At 44.3% G+C, this 24,442-nt stretch overlaps 1 protein-coding gene across 2 annotated transcripts in view; it reads left to right on the forward strand.

The window, feature by feature from the left end:
• The window catches only part of pdzrn3b (PDZ domain containing RING finger 3b), a 92,166-nt gene extending 68,387 nt beyond the window's left edge, over positions 1-23,779 (forward strand). The window contains exons 1-9 of one of the 2 annotated variants that reach the window (XM_070959662.1): positions 3,891-4,019; positions 15,427-15,680; positions 17,681-17,768; positions 19,534-19,632; positions 19,804-19,866; positions 19,976-20,077; positions 20,286-20,402; positions 21,125-21,130; positions 21,385-23,779. In XM_070959662.1, coding sequence (XP_070815763.1) covers positions 3,951-4,019; positions 15,427-15,680; positions 17,681-17,768; positions 19,534-19,632; positions 19,804-19,866; positions 19,976-20,077; positions 20,286-20,402; positions 21,125-21,130; positions 21,385-22,899 — 2,313 coding nt within the window. In that variant the 5' untranslated portion in view covers positions 3,891-3,950 and the 3' untranslated portion in view covers positions 22,900-23,779. Of the gene's footprint in view, positions 1-3,890; positions 4,020-15,426; positions 15,681-17,680; positions 17,769-19,533; positions 19,633-19,803; positions 19,867-19,975; positions 20,078-20,285; positions 20,403-21,124; positions 21,131-21,384 lie in introns of those variants that run through there. The other variant, XM_070959661.1, reaches the window with a different exon arrangement.
• Positions 23,780-24,442: the final 663 nt, after the last annotated feature.

Below are 24,442 nucleotides of genomic sequence, written 5' to 3' on the forward strand. Positions count from 1 at the left end.
AACAAAGACATTTTATACAACCGACAAGTTACACGAGGACATTCTCTTCCCAGTTCTACATTATGTAGCCAATTTAGTTTCCCCGTCACTCTATCGTTCCTCATCTTCCACCCCTCCTCTCTCACGCTTTCCCTCATCCTGCCGTCTGGACAGTGCATTAGAGTCGTGTGAGAGGACCTGGACATCATGCTTTTTCCTTGTGTTATCACTATCAGCCATCGGTGTCCCATTTCTTCAAATGTTGCCACGTTGTCACCTTCTGCAGACTTTGGCTCGACACCCTGTCGAGGCCACCTTTTTTAAAATCCTTCCTCCGCTCTGCTCTCTGAGATTTGCCGTCCAATGATTTAGAGAAAAATGGCTTGGTATTTATCTACGTGGCAGACTTAAATGTTGAGGTTATGTTGTGTTAATTTCAATGGTTCTGCCATCATGTGGACTGGAGACAGTGAGGGATCTTCAGAAAAATGCTTTTTGCAGAAAACTTGTTGTTTTTATACTCCAGTTTTTCGATTGTTTAAATGTATATATATAGCGTAACCCGTGAGTTTTAGAGGTTCTCGTAGATGTTTTTTGTCTGTCTTTGTACAGAACCAGGCTAGCTGTTTCCCTCGTTTTTGTTAAACTGTCTCTCAGCTTCATATTTGAACTATTCCTTTAGCCATTTAAACCATTTATCAGTTATAGATGCAAAACAGTTGTTGGTTGCAGCTTCTCACATTTGCAGCTTGCCTGTATTTCATATCATTGTGCATTTAATATATTTTGGTGTTTGGACTGTTGACTACAACATGCAATTTGAAGTTTTTACCTTTTGTTCAGTTTATCAAACAAATAATGAGAATAGCAATAACTTGTCACTCAAGAAGTAACTGTAAGCTTTCTTAGTAGAAGCCATATTCTTCGGGTGAAATTGTTCGCATTTTAAGTTATGTGAGGAGCATGAGGAGCTCAAAGGGAGGGAAGACGAGATGTTAGAGAGTTGTTAACTGCACGGGGATGGTGCATGCTGCAGCGATCGCCACCTGATCCCACTGTGGCTCTAGTTAAAGCCATGACTCTTAAACTGGGCCCAGTGGGACGCAGAAATGACACCAGGCAGCCGCTATGAATATGAATGATCCAACCAAGCATAGATCAAATACACAGGACCCAAGAACCACATTGATAATTGGGAGGGGATGTGGTAACCTCTAGTCCTCTCGTCACTATAAAAAAGGAAACCAAATGTTGATGTTTATTATTACAAACCGCATGACATTATTATTGTTTGGTCTCAACCCGCTGAGATAGGAGCCTCCGACTCTGTGTCAACGTCTAGACCAGTAATGAATAAAAGCTGGAGTGTGCGTGTCTCTCCACTGAGCCCACAGATCAAACCACGCCAGAGACGGAGGAGACAGGTTTGTCACCAGTCAGGGCAAGAAATTTAATCAGCAACGCCAAAATTAAATCTGTGAACACAATGGTCGACAGTGTGCAGACACTTCATCCTCTGCTTGTGGTTGAACAGGTCCTCAGTTGACTTCTTTCCTCCATATTTCACTGCAGCCGATTGTTCATTAATACGCACATTTTGTCTACAACAGCTGCCATAACCTTTAGTGCAGTTGTTCATATCAGAGCTCTGTCTCCGTTTTGACTTTATGAATGGGATAATCTCAGTGTGAAAGAAAGATTAGCCGGGCAACAGCACCGGCTAAGACTCTCCACTGATCCCAGCCCCAGGCACAACAGTGCAGCTAATGTAGAAGCTAAGCGTAGAATTGGTTTTCATGCTACGCTGGATGAAAGTTTGAGCCTCGCACCCAGACAAGCAAAGCCCGCAGTAATTATGAATGATTGTTAAATTCATACAGATGTTTTCAAAGTTTGCCTGAGGCAACTTTCTGTCACCATCACTTCTTGTGCCTTAAGGATCTTATGTGAAGATCAGTTTTGTAGACCGTCCAGTGTTCTGTGTGGTTAAGGCTGTGGGAAAAAGATGAGAATTTATTTGAAGACAGCCTTTGGTTAGTAGTGCTTAGGCAGAATACAAATACAGAGATTAAATGGAAAAGTGAAATCTCATTAGCCGAATTCCCATCCAAGTGTTTTTATGTAAATTAGAAATAAGGGAAGCTGAATAGAAATGGAAATTTCTGATAAAATTCTCCAAAAAAAAAAAAAAAACTTTGCTTGAGGCAAGAGTGTTTTTTGCCAGTACATAAATTATGCCATGCAAAACCATGGTAGTGCATTTCACAAAAAATGTTGCAATATTTATGGCCAAAAAAATGTGAATCATGAGTCTGCCATAACCCTCCGGAAAAGCTGCACTCTCACATCAGTGTACAATATGAATTGCAACTGGATGTAGGGTCATCAATTTGTGCACAGTGCATTACAGCTCTTTCTTGGTTGCTTTGTTTGAAATATGGCTAACATTAGTTGACGTCATAGAACAGCTCCCATTTTTCTTCATTTTTCGAATGTAGTTTTATTCCCCCCTCAGGTTTCACATTATGTTTTGTGTGACATTTGAAATAATTTACATAAAATTTGCCTGACATTTGACTGGAAACCGTTGAGCCCCACTAATAATACGGCTGTCTTGGAAAAACGCTGGAGCCGTGGACGTGCTGATAGATAGGGATCACTGGACACATCTGGCAGGAAGAAATACCACTATCGCCAGCAGTCAGGGGTTCCCCCACAGGACCACCCCCCTCCTGCCATGAAATCTATCCAGGTATGTGGCTTAGCACCATGGACTTAACTGAAGCAATTCCTCGCATTTCACAACAAGAATGGGATTGAATTGTGAAGGGTGCAAACAAAGAAATCACAGGGTCAAATATTGCACTCCAGCTGCATCACATCCGCCTGTGGAAATGTGAAGTCTACAAACCAACAGAGTGTAACCAGCAACAGCGTTTGTTGTCCTCCTTCCCTCTAAAGGATATTTATCTTTGGTTGGCTGCGTGGCACCAGAGCAAACAGCAGCACAGATGCCAGGTCTGCCAATGGAGCCATACCCATTGTCTGCACAGAGGGCACCGGATCCCAAGAAGGACCCAGAGATGTGTACTGTGTGACAGTGCACATAAGATGGTCTGCAGGGAAAAGTCTGTCCGGCTGCGCTGGAGAGGGCCAACATAAACATTTATCTGGTTTAGTTGTTTTCCCTGGCTTTTCGCTTGTGTGTTTGGAGAGAAATACACGAGGAAAGAATGCTCAGTGTCTCTTTCTGCTGGATTAGTAAACAAGAAGTCACCAACTGCTAATTTAACTGGGGCACAGAAAGGGTATGGTGTAAGTAAGCTGCAGAGCATAGCTTTGGAGGCAGAAGTCACAAATATTTAGAGCTTAATCCGTTGTCACAGATGAATGTCTTCTAGTCACACTTTGCATTTCAAATTAAAAGTCTGGAACTGTTAACAAACAAGCTTTTGGGACCCCTTGAGAGAAGCATATTAGTCTTGTCATGAAATGAAAAGCCTCTCTGTCACTCAATTTGTTTCTGCACAATAGGTCCAATGATGCTTATTAATTAAGAAGACTTCATCTCGCATGATGTCATGATGTCAGCCTCTTTGGTCAACCCCAAAGGGTTGGACCTCCTTATGAATAATCAATGAGCGGCTGCTTAATAAACATGAGGAGGTGTATATAGCCGAGTTCTGGCGCAGGCCTCTGTAAGCTCAGCTGCAGGCTGAGAGAACGTCGGAGAGGGAGGGAGCATGTGAGGCGAGGGGGGGAGGGGGGGGTGTGTGAGAGAGAGACGAGGCTGAGCAGAGAGATACAGCCACAAGCTGGGGGGAAGTCAGTCCTGTCAGCCAAAGTCGTTGTGTGGCTGAGGAAAAAAGACACAGAGCGGACAGAGGGAGTCAGTTCAGAGAGAAGAAGAAGAAGATATCTGCTGCCTCTCTCTCTGAAGGGAGAGTCTGGATGGTGTGATCCCCTCCACCATGGGATGCAGCCTCTGTACTCTGCAGAAGCCTGAGGAGCAATATAAACTACTCTACGAAGTCTGCCAGGTACTGTGAGCAAGCCTCAGGAACACTTTCTCAGACTCTTTTGGGCTGTTTTCTCGTACTTTTTTTTTGTTCTTCTGGTGCCACAGTCATTTTTAGTGTTTCATTGTGTTTTCTGACTTTGCTCCACTCATGTCTCTGGGGTCACTGGCTGAGTTGGAGTGGAGTGGAGTAGAGTGGAGTGGAGTCATTGCTGGCTGGAGCTCCTGCAGCTGAGCAGCCTGAACTCTGGCCGCAGGGGTCAGCAAGAGGTGGCGCGCTGCGCTTAAAGGAGGGGGTGATGAAGAGGTGACAGCTCCCTCAATGTGTTTGCTAGTGTGTGTGTCGACCACTGCCCACCTCCTCATTGTCAACTGAATGCTGAGTCGTAGCTTTCTGCCTTTAACCCCTGTTTGACTTTCACTAAAGTTTATATTTAACACTCGGGTGCTTGTTTTGCACATTTTTTTCCACCAAAGAAAATAGAGCAGGCGTGTTGTAGATGCATCATTAACACACAGGAAGGATGTTTTCATGAGAGTAACAGCAGGTCAGGTTTGACCATTCTGTCGTTGTTAAAACAATGCTTGGATACAGCGCTGGAACAATTCATTGATTAGTTGATCAATTAAAGTTTTATTCACATTGATCATTCTTCTCAAATATGTAGAATTACTACTTTTCTTTCTTTTGTATCACTGTAAAGTGAATATCTTTGGATTTTGGACTGACAAAATGATTGAAATGTCTTAAGCTGTCATGATTGGCATTTTCGCTATTTTAGAATGCGGGGGGTAAATTGATAATGAAAATCATCAGTACAGTCTTGCTTCAATTACAGTCTTTGTTCAGGATATCTGGAATTACATGTTGGATTTATTTGGAAAAGATAAGTAAACCCTAATTGATTTTGTATGTTGAACATTATCAAATGCAATTTTGGCCACTCTCACACACAGAAGTCATTGACACGTCTTCCACCTCACTGTCTGAACCTTCTCTGCCCTCACGTGAACTCAGTGTGAACCCCTCTAATCCAGCGCTGCTCTCAAAATCATTTGATTGTAGATTGTGTTGTGGAAAAGGAAGATGCTTCATGTTGAAGTGGGAAAGAAACTGACTGGAGTGTTATATATTCCTTCAGTGTGGAACATGTGGGTGTATTATTTGCTGTGTGAGTGGCGTGTGGCGCCCCAGAAGAAAACCATCAGCGTTCTCTGTTCTTTGCTGGCTTAGCCGCGTGTCAGCTTTAATTGAGACGACACACTCAGAGTGCTGTTTTATTCATCTGAGATCTGTGTTTGGATTCAAGTGTCAGTCCGGTCTAATGAGTGAAAACACCGGCCCGGCTGACAGCAGACAGTGTACAGCTCTGACAGACTGTCGCGCATCTTTGAGGCTGTGGTTCCTCTGCTCAGATCTGCTTTTTTTTACCCTCCTTCTTTTCATCCATAATGGACCCCAGCAAGTGTTATCCTCCTATCACACCAAATTACATCTCCATTTACTGCACGGGGTGCCGGTGGCCAGTGGCTGGTTTAAATGAGCGTAATGATCAAGCTCTCTGTGGATCTCGCTCATTATTCTCCCGTAAAAAACAGCTCCCTCCCGTCAGACATTGTGCCTGCAAATAGTTCGGCTTTGATCAGGTCTGTTCATGAAAAAAAGACTAAGTGGTTTTGGCTTCTCTAGAAGAAAAGATGGGTGTTATGCCGTGGCATAATAAATGGATTATGGGGGCTAATATTGGGGTCAGAAAGCCCTCCAGTCCTGCACCCCCAGCTGACCACTTATAACAGCAAAAACATGCTGTCACTTCTTTTGTTCTGCTTTCTCTTCGGTCACAGTGTCATCTTGCCTGTCAGTTATCTTTGACTGGCGGGCCGTTCAGCTACTTCTGTTGCCTCACAGCAGTCTTTACTTTTGTCAGTTGCTCCGTCTGCCACCGAGGCTCCGCAGAGAACATCAATGCGTTGGGTTTAACATGACAAGTCGTTTGTCAGTTTGCTCCCCTCAGACAAGCCAATCAACTTCGCCTCATGACAGCAGAGATGACACAGATGGTTTCTGGTGCTCTCCGAGTGCATCGTCCGCTTTAATAGGTTAATAATATGGATGGAAGGAATTTTTCATTCCACCAAAGCAAGTCCAGCAAGTCCTGGCTGAGACTCTTTTCTGTTTCATATTTGGATTGTTTTTCAAAGGTGGAAACTTTGAGAAAGCTTTTCTTTAAAGATGAGTGAATGAATCGATCGTCGAAATAGTTGTGATTATTTTTCTGTCAACTCATCGCTGTTCTACTTTTCTGTCTTTCTTTTTCTAAGCGGAGCTTGAAAGGTATATGAAGCTTTCCCCCCTCGTCAGTCAGGTGGAGAGAAGCACAGCTCTGGTTTGGATGTCTCTATTTTTGGTACTCATCATCAGGCAGAGCTGTAAACTTGGATTTTAATCTGACTGAAGTTGCCAAAATGAGGACTTGTGAGACTTTAAAGCAGAATCCTGATCAGTTGTGACCTGGTAAAGCTCCGAGGCCACATCTTTGATTATTTCTCTTTAAAAGAGTGACTGAATTACAGTAATAATACAACGAGCAGCTTAATAGTTTTTCTGTTTACTCAGAATAATGAGAAATAGTGAGTTTTTCATGGCCTTTGGCCAATTATACCACAATCATCAATCTAAAACACACATTACAGAGGAGACACAACCGTCCAGTCCTCTGTGTAATCATTACATATGTCCTACTAGAAGGTGCATCCATAAACGACAGCTGCTAACCCTGGTTAAATGGCCGAGTTCAGGCTCATTTTGCCTGCATTCACATTTATACTATACTTCTGCAGTTTTGGTGTAATTTTAAAACAACCTTTGTAATTTCTCTAAGTTTTACACACTGCTTTGAAGGGGTCGGGCTGAGCTGTGTATGCAAATTACTCGTTAAATCAACTTTGAAAACAATATGTTCAAAGTCAAGTCAGGCCAGGGTTGTGATACTGCAATGGTTAATGGACCGATGGTCATGGTCAGGTACAGTAAAAGGCATAGCGGCCTGACTGGGACGTACACTGGGACGTCCTAAGGACAGCTCTGTCACCAGGCAGTGAGGATGCTCATTGACTGTCAAACATTAGCAATGGTTCATAGAGAGAGCATCATAAGGCATTTTTCTGACACATGAAGCTTTTCTTTGCATTAACTACCATGTCTCTGGTGGTGTGCCTTTCCCTGGTACAGTAAACGGTGCTGAAGGAAGTCTGTGTGGACATCCCTAGCTTGGACCTCTGGGGGATTCTGGGAGGTCTTATTTCTCCTTGCTGATAATACAGGCAGATCCTCTTGATCAGTGAGCCTGGCGCAGCGCCCACTCTGCTCTCCCCGTCATCTCTCTGAGGGCTTAATAATCCATGAACACTTGAAATCTTTCCAGTTCATTAAACACCTTAGCTCCAACTCCCATGTTGGAAGCAGGAAAAATATGGTGTTACACTGTTTTATATAACTCAACAGACTACGCCTCATTTTTTTACCTGAAGGCATTCTATCCATCCTAGCAGGATTAGAAATGCTCGCTTGGTAACTTCATCAGTCTGTTTGGATAGAATTAATGAGCATCTTTGATATCAGCATACATTATTTTCTCAAAGGAATTGCACTTCTGGAAATGTTTGTTTACAGCACTGGGTGTCAATAGAGCAATACTGGATATCAAACATTGTTAGGGGCTATTAAATGGAGCCAACGTAGCATTTCAGATGAGTGTTTTCCCTTTGCGTTATGATCATTAAAGACCTGAGCTGCGGCAAGCTCAGCGCTCCCTTTTAAACTTGACCCTTCTGACAACAGTGAGCCCCTCGGTTCTGTCTTCAAAGCTAAAGGTAAGCACCATGTGGAGATGTAAGCTCAGCTGCTTTTGTCAGGGACTTCAAGGTAGAGGCCTTGGAAACTCTGTTTGACAGTCCTAGGGCTCTAAATCTCTCCAGAAGCACCATGTAATGGTTGTGGCGCCGTGCTGCGGCTCTTGCAAGACCCAGAGCTTAATTAGAGCTTCAGTACAAGCTGGCTATTGAGGCTCTGATCCATTCTGAACTGAGCTGGACTATGCTAAGTCCTTTGCTTTCTTAGCTCTCTCTGTATCTGTCTCTCTCTGTCGCTCTTTCCCTCTCTGTTCCCTGCAGAGGAACAGCATCTTAAACCAAAAAAAAAAACGACTGATCTGCAGAGCAATAGAGGTTTACAAATGAGCCCGCCGGAACATTTCCTGCGCCACTGCCTAATTAGCCATATTTGTGATTGAAGGCTGCAAAGATGTCATGCTCGGCTCAAGAAGCCAAGCTGTCATTGCGCCAGATGGTCTCAGTATGACATCCTCTGGACCCGGCAGACAGAAAAATAAGATGGAAATATTTGTACAAGACAGCCCCTCACCCCCCCCCAATCCTCTGCTCCTCCCCTGTCCCACCATCAGAGACCCCTGCCATCAAAGCAACCACCAGAAAAGGGGAACCAGCAAAGATGGCCCTTTTCGGCCCTGTAATGAGGCTTGACACAGACGGCGTACACAGACAAAGCAGGGATCACCAGCTAGCGAGCGCAGTCACTGGAGCCTGACACTGTGTGTTTTTAATAACGGCTAAGATCAGCCCCGGTGTGCTGTCACATCTGTTAAACACTGGAGCAGGTGGCTGGCTGCCACAGGGGACCACTCACAGGAGCCCGTGTACTTACTGTCAGTCCAAAGCAAATGACAGAGAGGGATCACAGCCCCAGCAGAGCTATAACAACACCCTGACAATACAGCAGGACAGAAGCGGGGAAAGCAGCAGTCACTGTGTAAAGCCACAGAGGAAATGATCTTTGGATTAGTCAGGAGTAACATTTCTCAGCCTGTAACGGAGCCTGTTGATCACACTGCATCAGTGCCACCCAAACTTTCACCTCTTTCCTTACACCGTCTTTCATAGACGTAGACGTCCCCGTTCTTCATCCTGCCTGCAAAGTTCTGATTGGTCGGCTGTTTCTCCAACAAGCTGTCAGTGGACACAACAGCAGACGGGCTATTTGAATCAGTAAACTAATCAAAGACACGGACATGATGTACAGGTCTGGACTCAGGCTCTGCCAGACATATTTAGATACAGTATGTATACCTATTTGTTTGGGGATTGATGAAATCTTTGAATTTTGGTTTTGCAATAGAAGAGTAATGTGCTATATCACAGTATATATCAATGCCACAATATAAAGCACAGGTGATAGAAGAGTCCACCAATATCACATAGAGATGTCAAGGCCAACAAATGACTTACTGTCAGGACTCAGGGATGTCCGTCATAATTATTAAGTGCCATAATTCTTCAATTGCAACTATAGCTCTTTATTAATATCTGAATAACAAGACTCTGAGGTCCTCCACCAACAAGTGAAAGACACCACTTCAAGGTTAGTGACAGAGATTACATTCGCTTATTAAACGGCAAACTCATTTGCTGAGAGAGTCAGCACAGTCCATAATGATGGATGTTAATTTGTGGCGTGCTGTGTGCAGTTAGTCTGATTTGTGTTCCGGGGGGTTCGGGATGGGATGATTTCAACTTTGTCGTTCTAAAATAAGAAGTTTGTTTCCTGCTCCTAATGTGCATCAATTAGCAATGGCTTTACAAGAGCAGCAGTGCATGAAGCTGATTGCCACAGAGGGCACATGATTAAGAGCTTGCTGATTATAAAATGAGTGTACATGCTCATTGTGTTGTATTTGTGTACTGTGTGTGTGTATACACCCCATAATGAATAAAACCTGGGCAGCCTGTGAGCAGTTGTTTCACACCTCCAAAGTGTTTGGCACAATTTAAGTGTCACCGCGGTTTAGACTCGACTTTGGAGTCCTTCTGCAGACACCCAGGAGACTTAAAGTGACTTTATCATATTTTGGGGGGTGATTGATTCTTTGCCCTCTTCCAGTTGAGTGTATCTCTGTTGGATTGCTGTTGGACCAAATGTGACTTTGCCGTCTTGAGCGAACAGACTTTGGCCCAGCACAGGGCTCAATGTGCTGTCGGTCCTCAGAGGGAGTCGACGTGTTTATGATGTGGGTCTGTGTGTGTTGAGCTGCTGTGGCTGGACAAAGAGTGGAAGCCTGGGATAGTGAAGTTAGATAACTGTGCTAATGAAGCATGACACCACCCTGGGCCTCAGCCCATTGGCGGATATTACCTTCCTCAGCTCCAACTTAATGTTCCTTCATACCCCTGTTCTCATATCTGTACCGAAAACCAGACAGTGGCGTACTCTCGTCACTCTGGTCGGACAGTCTTCATCAGCCTCCCTCCAGTAGCCTAAAGATGCTTTCATTCAACATTTTTTCACTTCAGTTACCCAAATAAAGCCTTAGAGTATTGTTCGCTTTCACTTCAAGGATTTGCAGATTAGTCACTTAGGTGTATTCAAATTTAGTCAGATGAGTCTGAGTCACTGTTATTTGTATGAATGATAACAGGTTAATGCTGGTGGGCAGAAAGGGAGAATTATCTCAACCATTTAAGATTTTAGATCATTTTTACAGAGCTTATTCAAAAACACAGTGGATGAAACAGGTGATTGTTTAAGTCAAAGAAAAGTTCACACCTTCAGTTAGGCTCATTAGACCAGAGAGAGGAAGCAGAAAGCATGCAGGAAGTGATCTGAGCTCTTACTTGATCAACTGTGGACAATACAATGTTCCATGCTTAAATGAGATTAGGTGAAGGTAAACAGTGGTGTCTCTTTCAGTCAGCATTAAGTTTTTAGCTGTTTGTTCTGTAATCCTCAGTAAGCTCACACACTGCGGTAAATAAAGGCTGCTGTGTTTTCAAGGCCCAAACTGTGGGGAGTTTCCTGGCTACTCGGTTAAAAGGATAACATGCAGTCTTCAAGACACATTTAGAAGTGTGTGTGTGCATCCACACACACTGAGAAACCATTGGCTGGTCCTTGAATTTGATGTCTTTCTTGTGAAAATGGTTAAAAGTGAAATAAGAGAGGGATTAACTGTGTTTTTCAAGAAAAATGACCCACATTCACACTGCCACTCAAACGTTGTATATGCCCCTCAGAAAGTAAGCCTTCAAGTCTTCATGCCCTCCGTCACATCAGCCCTCCTCGCTGTTCCGAAATACAGACTTTGAAGAATTCGTCTAAGAAGTGTATCCGACCAGAAAGAGGAGGCGAGCGCCCCGGCTCTCAAAGCTCTTTAAAATGCTCGTCTATAGAGTGAAGTTCCCAGGGTTTCCTCTAACCCGGCTCTGAAAGGAGCCGTTTGCCTGGCAGAGTTTCCACTCTGTTCACCTCACTGTGTCTCCTCAAGGAACAGAAACACTGGCTCTTTAATGAGGCTCTTCTCCTCTTTATTAAAGGATTACGTGGTGATTGAATGGTCGTATCAAAGACTGATGTTACTCAGCGCAGTCAGTGAATTGGCTTAATATCCCGCACAGGCTTTTCTGTATGATAATTAGAACGGGGGCTTGTGTAACTTTGTAGCTCTTTTAATGATGCAACCCTGATTCCTCTAAAGTTGGGACACTGTATAAGACTTACATAAAACAGAGCATGACAACTTCTGATTGACATATGCTCAGTTGAAAACAGTATAAAGTCAATTATCTCATTCCACAGGTAAACAGGTTGTTTGGTAACAGGTGATAGTATCATGATTGGCTATGAAAGGGGCATCCTGGAAAGACTCAGTCGTTCACAAGCGAGGATGGAGCGAGGCTCACCACTTTGTGAACACATGATTGTATAAAGGAGATTAATACATGGGCTCAGGAACACTTAAAACTGTTGTCAGTAAACACAGTTTGTTTGCAAATGATTGCATTCTGTTTTTATTGATGTTTCACACAATATCCCAACTCTTTTCTGATTGGAGTTATAGAATGAAATAATAGCCTCATCTTAAATTTTTGCTCCTCATACTTGACAAGAACAATGTTGTTTATGTATTTTCCATAGCTTCCACACTCATCAACATCTGGTGAGGATGTTGACTTCAGACATTAGCTTCAGGCTTTTAGCGTGATAACATATATGTAGCTGTAAAGATCCTTTTACAGTCAGCTGGAAAGACTAAAAAATCAAATGTAGATGGACTTTTCAACCAACTCATGTAGCTAAATCAAAGACCTGCTGTTCCAGAAAGTGTTCTAGAAATTTGAGTGGTGAGTCTGTGCCGCCGTTGTCATCATAACTGTATATGTGGCGTTAAAGAACAGAAAGTCTGACTGACATTAGGGGGGCAGGGCTCGGCGAACGGTCAATTCCATTTCATATCAGTGTATACTGGTTAATATTTGTTACCTTTTTGTTAATGGGGTTCTCATGAATAAGAAAGCTCAATTTTAATGAGACTGCCTGATTAAAACAAGAATAAATGAAAATCTGTGGCAGCCTCACTACAACGACCATAATATGAACATAATAATAAAAGAGACTGAGCTGGCTGCCTGGCAGATAACCATCTTTGGCAGCAGGTTAGCTATCACTGAATAGACACACACGCACACAGATTCCCACATCAACATCTCATTCCAGCTTGATTTGCGTTCCATGGAAGATACCACGCCAGGGCTCGCAGCGCTGCTCACCCCCGCTGCCCCTAATTATTACAGAGAAGGCTGAAGACTGACGTAGCTATCACATGAGGCGTTGAGGAAAACTGAAAATCTGGAATTGTTCTGAAACAGCCTGACCAAATCCTGTGCAGGGATGCAGGTCCCTGATTGCTGCTTACACATCCAATGGGATATTTTAATTAAGGAAAATAGGCTGTGAGTAACAAAGCCACAGCTGTGTAAATTCCTCACCAGCAGACTTGTGAGTTAGATCTAATTAGTATTCCTTTAAGTAGGGCCTTGCTGCCCTCTTGTCATTAAAATGGATTTATCAGAGACCCCCTCTCAGAGGATGCACCAGATGCTGACAGAGTAATTTCTGCATGTCTGTCATCGCTGCGTTGTGTCAACATGAACATCGGTGCAAGTTTGCAAAAGCAAATCTAGCCTCAGATTACAGTTAAGGAGTTATTCATGGTACCAGAGCTGATCCAGTCCGGTTTCTTTGGCTCATTTCTGCAGTAGCTTGATGTAAGCTGAGTTTTATGTTCCTCACAAGCAGCTGAACGGCGGCTGTTTTAAGGCACGGAGTTAAAGTGGCATAGTTGGAGAGCCCAGCGGTGGTGAAGCATTGTGTATTGTGTCAGGGGAGTGTTGTGTGTTTTTTCCCAGTGTGCTGCAAAGGGCCGCTCTGTGTCAGAGGTGAGTGTGCTGAATGGAGGTCGTGGGACCCCCTCCACAGCTGGGAGGAGACTCCCCCCATTGAGAGCACTGAGGCAGAATGCTCCGGGCTCAACAAGACGGGGGCTAAAGGCTTTGTCTCTGGTCCACTGCCTTCAAGTAGCCCCGGGATTCCTGGCAACCAGGTTTGACTGTTGGAGCCTGCATGCAGAGAGAAGAAAGCACAAAGGCGCTTGTATTCCTCAGCTGATGTACAACATCATGGCTCGCTGTGGGAAACAAAGATGGCTGAGGATGCAAGGGTCTGTGTGATTATAGGAGGGCTTATTACCAGCACCAGCACTGACAACGAGTAGGAATTTAGATGTTTTCTTTTATGCTGTGAGTTCACTTGGTTTGGTTGTGTTGGAGCTCAGTCAAAGCCAGTTTTACATTTTTTCTTTGCATGCGAGGGCAGTCGATTTGTATCTCAAGGTTGGTTTTTCAGCCAGATTTCTTTCATTAGTATTCTGGGATATGATAACACGCTTTTCTCAGTCTCTAATTATTCAGAGTGCAAATAGATGAGCTATTAATTTTTGATGTAGAAGAAGCAGAAGTTTAAATCAGCTGAGATGATCCAATTATCCTGCAGGCCCAGGATTAGCATTTATCTGCTCTGGTTATTAGTGGCCTCCTCTGACTTCTACATAAAGTTCTCTCCTTTTCCCTGTGCCCTCTTAGCACAGACATACAAGCCCAGTGCCTTTGGTTTCTATATGTACTTCTTTATGGAAATATGTACTCAGCTTGAACGTCGTCTGGGTCAGAGTCAATTTTTGTAAAAATGCAGCGTTAATTCCCTGCAGGCACTTTAATATCGCTTCTACTCCTTATGTGCAGCAGCACGGTTAAGTCTGCAAACTATGCCATGAATTCAAATGAGGCAGCCATGGCCGGAGGCTGGTGAACCAGCCAGCCACATGTTTATCAGAGAATTAATCTTCAAACAAGGACTTGCATTTATGTTAGATGTCAGCAAGAGTGAGGAGGGGGTGCTAAAGATTTATGACATGCCTAATGACCTGCAACCCTCCATGCTCCTGCCAGAAAGTAGCTTCGTTCTAAGAAAGCTTTGCGCGCGTGTGTGTGTCTGCGGTGGAGAGACAGGAGCAGCGAGCGTTGGGTCTGTGAAATGAGAAGCGCCCCAGGCTGAGATCCTATCAAAGCTTTCAACACATTCAGGAATCACAAACCAACAAATTCCGTCTAATGTGGTGATTGAAAGCGGAACCGCAGCTCTGTGCAAACCCTGATAAAGCAGAGGGCCAGAGCGGTGACCCTGGATGGAATATGCATGCAGGCGGCTGCAGGGGGACTTCAACTCTAAAGTTCACAAGGCTACCACTTGTTTTGGGCTTTAACATCTCTTCTTTTTGTTCCCACAGTACACGCAGTGATGAATTTACATTACCTTGCGTCTGAGAAGCATTTGGGCCGAAGCCAAAAATCTCAAATTTGAACTTTACACTTTTGGATAACACAGATCTGTGCGCATCCTTAAAATCTACTTTATGTCATTTTAAGTCTGATTGGATGCGGTGACATTTTCTGTTCAGAGCATGGTCTGCGCTCATCATTCATCAACACACTGGGCCTTAAGTGGCTCAACCAAACTTAATTAGCCTCTTCTCTGTGACACGCTGCGGCCTTTTGCTCAAATTAATCTTCTCAGGTTAGCGTGCGGCACCCATTCCACTGTCTCTGACAGCAGGTCAAATTTATCCTCTGCTGAGAAATTACTTAGCTAAATGAGGGCTCCTCCGTGCAGCCTCAGCTAATGACCTTGATTAATTAAAGAGAGACTTCCTAATTAAGGTCTTATTGTACTTGGTCCGACTGTGACCCTGTAAAACAAGCCGAGGTAGTAATGAGTCATTTCTCGAACAGAATATCGCTGCTGAGTTTGTGTGAGCACAGTGCTTCATGTGAGGCCTTAATCATCAGAGATAATGATTACATCCATTAGGAATAATGAATATCCTCTTCAGTCTAAGAGATCACAACACCCAGTGGATAAAAGACTTGCAACTGTTGCATTCTCATGATTTCTGTCCTCCATCAGCACACCATTCATAGTCCTTACAAACAATGCTGAATTGTTTCTCTGTTTCTTCTTCCAGGTCAATGGCAAGGACCTCTCCAAAGCCACCCACGACCAGGCGGTGGAGGCCTTCCGCACCGCCAAGGAGCCCATCATGGTCCAGGTTCTGCGCCGAGCCCCGCATCCTAAACTGGTCAGCCCGGCTGCTGACTCGCAGGTCTCAGACATCAGCACCCAGACCGACATCACCCTCCAGCACATCATGGCCCTTGCGCAGCTGCCTCCCTCTTCACCCGCCATGACAGAGCTGGAGGAGTATCTGCTTCCAGAGGAGTAAGTACCGACTCAGCTCGTGAAGAACTAGAGAGAAAGCCCTGCTAAGATGGACACTGATTCTGGAACAGTCCTTGACAAATAATGCACATTACCTCCAGCCAGTGTATGGCTCAATAGATGAAAAGCTGCCTTCATCTCTTCATGGACAGTCCAGGGATATTAGAATAGATGGCTTAGAAATGCCTATATGCACTAATACACAAGTCAGCAGGGAACTGAACATGGCAGACTGGACAAAACTCCCACCAAAGCAGGCCCTCTTCCATTTTAAAGTCCTGTACCTGCAGCTGCGTCTTACATCTGCTCTGCAGCTGAGAACTCTTGTTGCCTACATACACATAACAACATGAAAGAAAGTGAAAAACACAGAAATGCTCTCTGGCACACCTGCGTTGTCAGACTCGGGATGAAGCACCGGGCTGTGTTCAGGTCACAGCACTGCATGAAGAAAAGCAGCTCCTGCATTCATTTGAATGTGACTGTGAGGAGGTGCTCATACAGAGATCCCCAAGCTAAACATTTTGCCCAGCTCAGCCTGGCTCAACTTCACTTCACTACATCACTACACAACGCAGCGTCATCCCACAAGGCTACAAGGTGCATTAGTTTGTAACGTGAAGGCTTTATTTCTACTGTTTAGCTCGTGATCATTGCAGTTGTAAAATCCTCTGTCTGAGTGTTATGAGCCATCAAACCAGCATTTCTGGAACCAGCATTTCTGGATCGTATTTCATCCTCTTATCAGTACCATAAGCAATTTGGCCCTCTGATGCCAATAGACAGCCACAAAGTTTTATTTGCCATCCAGGTACTGAGGAGGCGAGTCGAGACTGACTGGGCTAAAAGTGGCTTGAAAAACTCCTGTTAGGTTGCGTTATCGCTGTGGTAACAAAAGGATTGTTAAGCATGTTTCCAGGAAGTCCACTTTAAATGAGAAAAAAGGTCACCTCACTCTCAGTCACAATCACACCTTTCACCTTCATAGTGAATTGATCATTTTCTTCTCCACACCACACTGTTGTGATTACACACAATGTATGTGAAGTTTGAAGGGGAAATGTCCCATCACTTACTGGAGATGACTGCTCCTCCAGGCCTCACATCATTCAAATGATGCCTCACTTCATTTGGATTTGCATATTATTGCATATATCTCTCTCTCTCTCTCTCTCTCTCTCCCTCTCTCTCTCTCTCTCTCTCTCTCTCTCTCTCTCTCTCTCCCTCTCTCTCTCTCTCTCTCTCTCTCTCTCTCTCTCTCGCGCGCTCTGTTTACAAATCATTCAATTTTAGGCTGAAAACTTGGCCTAGGATTAGGTTAAGGTCAGGTTTAGGGTAAGTGTTTGGATTAGACAAGCAATACTTATGGTTGTGGTTAGGGTAAGTCTCCAGGAAATGACTGGGAGTCTATGGCCCTAAAAGTGATGGAAACACAACTCTGTGTGTGTGTGTGTGTGTGTGTGTGTGTGTGTGTGTGTGTGTGTGTGTGTGTGTGTGTGTGTGTGTGTGTGTGTGTGTGTGTGTGTGTGTGTCTGGATGTGTGTGTCTGGATGTGTGTGTGTGTGTGTGTGTGTGTGTGTGTGTGTGTGTGTGTGTGTGTGTGTGTGTGTGTGTGTGTGTGTGTGTGTGTGTGTGTGTGTGTGTTAGGCCCTGGGGCTCAGAGAGTCTGGCTACATTTTATACTCTGCAGCAGTTGCCCTTTAATGAATAATCGTGAGTTCTGTAATTGATTTCTGAGTCAAATTAATAACATGGCATGTTAATTTGTGATTAGCCTCTGGGTGTAACTTCAGTATATCTGATTCATGAGTGATTTCTACGTTGAGTTCTTATTACTTCCTCTCTACTTCTCATATCATTTTCAAACTCTTGGGCTATTTAATCCAGATTGACAAATGTATTAGTAAATGATTTTTCTATGCATATCTGTGTGTGTGTCTGTGTGTTAAATTTGTATTCCGTTCTTTTCCAGTTTATCTAATACTCTAATCTTTTCTCAGGCATCCTCCAGGACATGCATACTTTGACCCCAATGACTTCCTGGAGGGCATACAGCAGGACATAGAGCGCGAGGAGCTGGAATATGAGGTAAACATCAGCTCCCTCCCATCTTCTCCACTCTGCTTTCAATGAAGATCTACATTCAGACAGCAGTGCATTATTGCGACATAAGCAGACCCAAGGTCGCCTCTGTGTCTCCAACCCAATGGCCCTGCTAGCGACCACAAATCCTGATGTATCGCAGTTATTGATAGGGCACTTTCCCTGCATACAGACATTGAGATGTAGGCCAGACAGGAATTGAGTTGCTGGTTTGGTCCAGCAGATGCACAACGGTGACATCATTACTTATTAGTGACAGGGGCTAATAAGTCTTCCTTGACTCCTGCACAGTGGAGATGAGGCCCGGTGGATAATTAGATGGCACAGATAATAGGTCTGCAGTGATGAATCTGATGATGCACGCTAACAATGTCTGGAAGAGGCCATGATGAGGCTGTGATCAAGCCTTTGTCGTGCTCCTTCAATGACCTCCGCCGACCCTGACACCCCCTTCCATTTAAGCCCAGCCACCTACTGTTTGATATTAATAATATCCATGGAGGGATTGTGAGGCTAAGACTGGGAAGGTAAAGTTGAGGGCGGTTAATGGCAGATGTGCGGCAGACAAACCCTGACTAACCCCATTGTCCTTGTAGAGTGACTGTCCGTCTTTGAACAGAAACCATCAAGTGATGCTCTGTTTCCATCAGGTCCTGCCTTTGAGCCTTGTTTCAGATACTCACAAGATAAAACAAGAAATAATTAGATCCTCTTACGTCCTCCTAGCTCTCCTGTCTAATTATATGGAATATTGAAAAGACTCATCTGACATTTTGAGAATTAGGTTTATCTGCTGTCCTGGCTGGCAGCTGAGTTCAAACTTAGCCAAGTTATAATGTAAGTCACGTATGATTAAATTAAAATGAGTTGCACTGCACAAAGTAGTTCCTACATAAAGATTAGTTGTTACTCCATTTTTACCCACTAACTGTCAGGTGTAGCTGCTGTGTAGCTAACGGAGCTCAATAACAAAGCCTGCTGACACATTTCCCGTTTAGCGTGAATAATAAAGGAGTTAGGCTAATCTCAACACGTCAAATGTTTTAATGATTTATGCTGGCAAGTTTTTAATTACATTTCACAAAAACAATACACGATAACTCAACTAAACGGCCAATTAATGTCAGCTTTTGCATAATTAGATATTTTCAGCACAGTGTGTGAATACAATACCTCTGAACACACATTTTGTCATGTGTGATAAAAATAACATGAAGGAAAAAAAAACGAACATGAAAGCGTAATACATTTACAAGTTAAGCTTAATATAGCCTTAATCATTGGAAAGAAAAAAGCTAATTTGCATAACCATTACATCATAATTTAACTATTGATGAATATAGAGAAGATGGCCTTGAGTATTCAGCTGTGACTGTTTGTGGGGGGTTAACCCTCACAGAGCCCATCCTCTGCCCTCACAGAACAACACCGCTTGTATCTTAATCTGTATCTGTGAGATTACAGGTGTTGGCAAGTGAAAAACGGGACTCTATCCATCTGCAGTCCACTGCACCATCTCTCATTCTGTCAGCAGTCCTCTCAGAAAGCCAATGGCTTCCCTGCACCCAGCTGAAAGATTCATTACAGTGATTGATGGATCGCTGTTGCTCCATGATCCCATTTCACTGTCAGTATACTCAGTCCGTCCACTGAAACAGGAGCAAATACGCTACCATTTCCTACTCATTCCTGAAACAAACTGATCATTTCTAGATGTACGGGATGTTAATCTGTGCATGTGTCTCACCAGGAAGTGGATTTGTACCGAGCCAATATCCAGGACAAGCTCGGCCTAACCATCTGCTACAGGACTGATGATGAGGATGAGGCTGGGATCTACATTAGTGAGGTATGTGGTCCAGGGTAGCTCCCAAATCTGCTTCAGTTGTAAGTAAACAGCAACTGCTAGGACTGTCAGCAATGATGATGGTCACTTTAAGCCAGGAATGGAAGAAATGTGAAAGGAAAAACACAGAAGAGGTGATCTCATCTCTTACTCTGTGATTCTTTCTTTTTTCAGGTTGATCCAAACAGCATTGCTGCAAAGGATGGCAGAATTAGAGAAGGCGACAAAATCATTCAGGTAGGATCACTGCAGTCTCAGCAGTTTTCACCAGTATGGAAAAGGGTCCAAACATCATCATTTCATTGAAATAGATCAGGTGTTTCAATATTTCCTTCTGTGCCTCAAGATCAACGGTGTGGAGATCCAGAACCGGGAGGACGCTGTAGCGCTGCTGACCACTGAGGGGAACCAGAATATCTCTCTGCTGGTGGCCAGACCAGAAATCCAGGTACTTAGGAAGTCGTTATGGGTGTGATCTCAGTACAGGTTAATGACAACAAGGCATTTCATGTTAAAGCCTCACATGGTCACTTTTGGAAGCAGATATGACGTGTCCTGAAGGGACCTCAGCAGTAGATGCTCCATTGTTTTGATTAAAACTTTGCTGCTGAATATTTGCATCTAATGAGGCATCTCCTCTTCCCACTGCGTCGCAGCTGGACGAGGGCTGGATGGATGATGACAGGAACGACTTCCTGGATGACCTCCACATGGACATGCTGGAGCAGCAGCACCATCAGGCCATGCAATTCACTGCCAGCATGCTGCAGCAGGTACACACACACACACACACACACACACACACACACACACAAACACACATGCAGGCACACACATTAACAGCATGAAGAGGCAGTAGCACAATCAATCTGCACGCACATATGCTCATCTGTAGTTTGTTCCGTCAAGCCAATTCTGCTGAGAGAAACAGCTGTTCAGTTGATTTTAGCGACTGTTTCTCCCTTCCCGGGAAATACAGACTCATATGGAAAAGTACAAGCTCATCAAGAAAACTATGTGAAGCCTTTGTTATGGGTTCATTCAAGTTATAAGGTTGCAGGACTTGTTTTAAATAAAGTATCATTTTTAATAGTAGTTTTAGTGGTAGATGGTTTTATTTGTAAAATGGTTTATTTGCTTCTTAATATGAATTACACCCTGGGCCACACACCACCCTTACCACTGTCCACATACCCCTCACATTTAGACACACAGTGAATCCTAAAATCATCACTAGCTTTAAAATATCAGAGCAACAAGGATTGGGTTAACTTGTTCCGATATTAAGTGACTACAGTTAGGTGGTCAGAATCAGATACCTGACTGAAAGTGAAATGCTGTGAACACTAATGACTTCTCGTCACTAGATGTTACAGCTAATGTTAAATGTACTGCCATCTGCTGTATTGGAAGCAGACATAGCAAACATCAAATAAGTGTCAATGTTATAGCCAAAGGCGAGGTTTTCAGGATATATTAAGGAGGACAGCTCGAGAAAAGGGTAAAATAAGGAAGAATTCTGGATAAAAAAAGATCAGGGTTGACAGGTCTGCAGTATTTGAATGATCAAAATCTAAAAGACTTATCCTGATGGAAAATAAGACCAAACTCCAAGTTATTAACAATTATACACCACAGTGTCCAATAATACAATATTATTGACTGCAGTATTTACACTCGTAATCAGTGCTCTGTCTTTCTCCTTGGATGCAGCATTATTTCTGAATTGTATTGTCTGTATTGTCTGTCATGAAGCATGAGGAGGATGGAGGCACCACAGACACTGCCACACTGCTGTCCAACCACCATGAGAAGGACAGCGGAGTTGGCCGCACAGATGAGAGTACACGAAATGACGAGAGCTCAGAGCAAGAGAACCTCGGCGACGACCAGACCACGGCCTCCAACACGCTGGGCAGCTGCAGAAAGCTGACCTACAGCCAGGACACCCTCGGCAGCACCGACCTGCCCTTCAGCAGCGAGTCGTTCATCTCCGCAGACTACGCCGACACCGACTTCCTGGGCATCACGGCTGACGAGTGCGAGCGCTTCCGAGAACTCTTGGAGCTAAAGTGCCAGATGAGGAACAGTGGAGCCCACGGTCTGTACTGCCAGGGCGGTGGAGCAGGAGGTCAGGAGCAAGATGGCGTAGACAAAGAGCTGGAGCTGCTCAACGAGGAGCTGCGCACCATCGAGCTGGAGTGCCTCAATATCGTCCGTGCTCACAAGATGCAGCTGCTGAGGGAGCAGTGCCGTGAGTCCTGGATGCTCCACAACAGTGGCTTTCGCAACTACAATACCAGCATCGACGCTCGCCGCCATGAGCTCTCAGACATCACTGAGCTTCCGGAGAAATCAGACAAGGACAGCTCCAGCGCCTACAACACTGGGGAGAGCTGCCGCAGCACCCCTCTCACGTTGGAGCTGTCTCCGGACAACTCACTCCGTCGAGGCGCAGAGAAACAGGGTCCGACTGGGACATCCGGCTCCACCAGCTCAAATGGCAGGATGCTCAAATCTCTCCTGTCCCCTGTGCAGGAAGCGTGTGGGCCCAGCCGGAGCAGAGGCTCCTCCAAGGATCCAGATGGAGCCCTGCAGGCAGAAAGCAAGGAGAGGAAGTTGGGTGAGTCCAGTAAGTCTGGACGGAGCTTTTCCCAGCCACATTCACCTTACAAGCATGCCCACATCCCCGCCCACGCCCAGCACTACCAGAGCTACATGCAGCTGATCCAGCAGAAATCTGCTGTGGAGTACGCCCAGAGCCAGATGAGTCTGGTCAGCATGTGCAGGGACCCCATCACCGCCAGTGACCTGGAGCCTAAGATGGAGTGGAAGGTGAAGATCCGCAGCGACGGCACACGCTACATCACCAAACGGCCCGTCCGAGACAAGCTGCTGAGGGAGCGCGCCTTGCGCATTCACGAGGAGCGCAGCGGTATGACCACAGACGATGACGCCATAAGCGAGCTGAAGATGGGCCGCTACTGGAGCAAGGAGGAGAGGAAGCAGCACGCGGTTCGCGCCAAAGAGCAGAGGCAGCGCCGTGAGTTCATGAAGCAGAGCCGAGCCGATTGTCTGAAGGAGCAAGCCGGCCCAGAGGACAAAAAGGAGCCCAATATTATCGAACTCAGCCACAAAAAGATGATGAAAAAAAGGAATAAGAAAATATTTGACAACTGGATGACCATCCAGGAACTGCTGACCCATGGTACCAAGTCTCCAGATGGCACAAGGGTTTACAACTCACTCCTGTCTGTGACCACAGTCTAAGTCCTCTCTGAGCTCAGGTGGCAGGCCAGCCAGAAGAGGACAGACTGGAGCCTGATGGACTGTACATAGGACACTACCAGTTGGGGTAGAGATTCCTGCCTCGTTCAAAGTGGCAACATTTTGTAAATAGGAAATAAGGAAAGCTTTTTCTGGACAAACATTTTCCACCACTGCAGTGAAGAGGCGCTCCTTCAGATGATGGTTGGGCTTGACATGAATGGGACATGGCTATGAGGATGATTTTGGAAACTTTTCTCAAACTCTTTCAGTTACCTTTTCTACCTTTTGTGCTTGCTCTTTTGAATAATTTTGGAAACAAAAACACAAGATTTGACTTTTTTTGGAAGGTTTGGAAAGTGTGTAAAGACCGTGTGCCATACATAAACAGCCAGCATTTACACTATTTTACATTATTTTGTTTGTACTATATATCACTTATCAGTATTTTACTGTTATGCATACTTAATGCTTTTATGGAAACAATGCTATTTTCCTGCAAGGTAGAACTCGTAATCCTTTTCAAAAGGACTTTTGTAAATTAAAAAATAAAATTTTTGTAACAAATTCACTTTTTAGTTTGAATTTCTCTCTAATGGTGCTGATTTCCCAAAGTAATACCACCAGCGATGTATTATCTGTTACATAATGTAGGGAACATCATAGCGTGATGTCACTGTGTATGTACGTATCCTTAGAGAAAGTTTATCCCGTTGAAATTTAACTGTCTGTGTTTGTTAAAGCACACCTTGTAGTCAATTTTGCATTCTTAGGGATTTCATATATTGAACAGAATAACAGCTTAACAAATCCTTAGTTAGCCACACAATTTGATGTCTTGTAAAATGAGAGAAATAATAAATTATTGTTTTATATATGATGAGCTTTCAAATGTTGTTGGAGTTTGTCATTTGTAAGAGTTGTTGGATCCCAAAATGCCATCACACACGGGAAGGAAGAGTGTGTTTTACATAGAGACAGGTTCGACGGGCTGTGTTGTGCTAAACGTTGTGCCGTGGGAGTCTGAATATTTTTGTCCAAAAGAATCACTGTTAGCAGCCTGGAGCTTCCTCTCAAAGAGTGAAACCGTCTGATTGGCTTCAGAAATCCCTTCCAGGCTCTTTTTACTCTCATACTTATTCCTTCATTGCCTCAGTTAATACTCATGACTGAAACACTGCAGTGTTGCTGTACATTTATTAACAAACCTGTTCCTTTAGTGTAATTCAGTACCGTAGCTTTGATCCTGCTTTTTCTCAATCTCTTAACCCATCAGCATGTAGTCTGATATCAATTTAGCCTCTAGCCTCAATCCATTGGCTTCCGGTGTAGCCAGTGGATAACGAATTCCAGATAACGAATACCCAGGCCAAGACTTCCTCTTCCTCGTCCTTTATCCTTTAGAGACCCGAGTCATGAAGATGACATTTTGAGTCATCTTAATAAGCAGATATCTGCTTATTACTGATGGGTTCTAATATTGCCTTTCAGCCAATGTGTTCCACCTCTGAACTCCACGCCTGAGCTCAGGTGGAAGAAGAATGAT

This window comes from Chaetodon trifascialis, chromosome 3 (genome assembly GCF_039877785.1).
Source record: "Chaetodon trifascialis isolate fChaTrf1 chromosome 3, fChaTrf1.hap1, whole genome shotgun sequence".
In the NCBI taxonomy this organism is placed as follows: Eukaryota; Metazoa; Chordata; class Actinopteri; order Chaetodontiformes; family Chaetodontidae; genus Chaetodon; species Chaetodon trifascialis.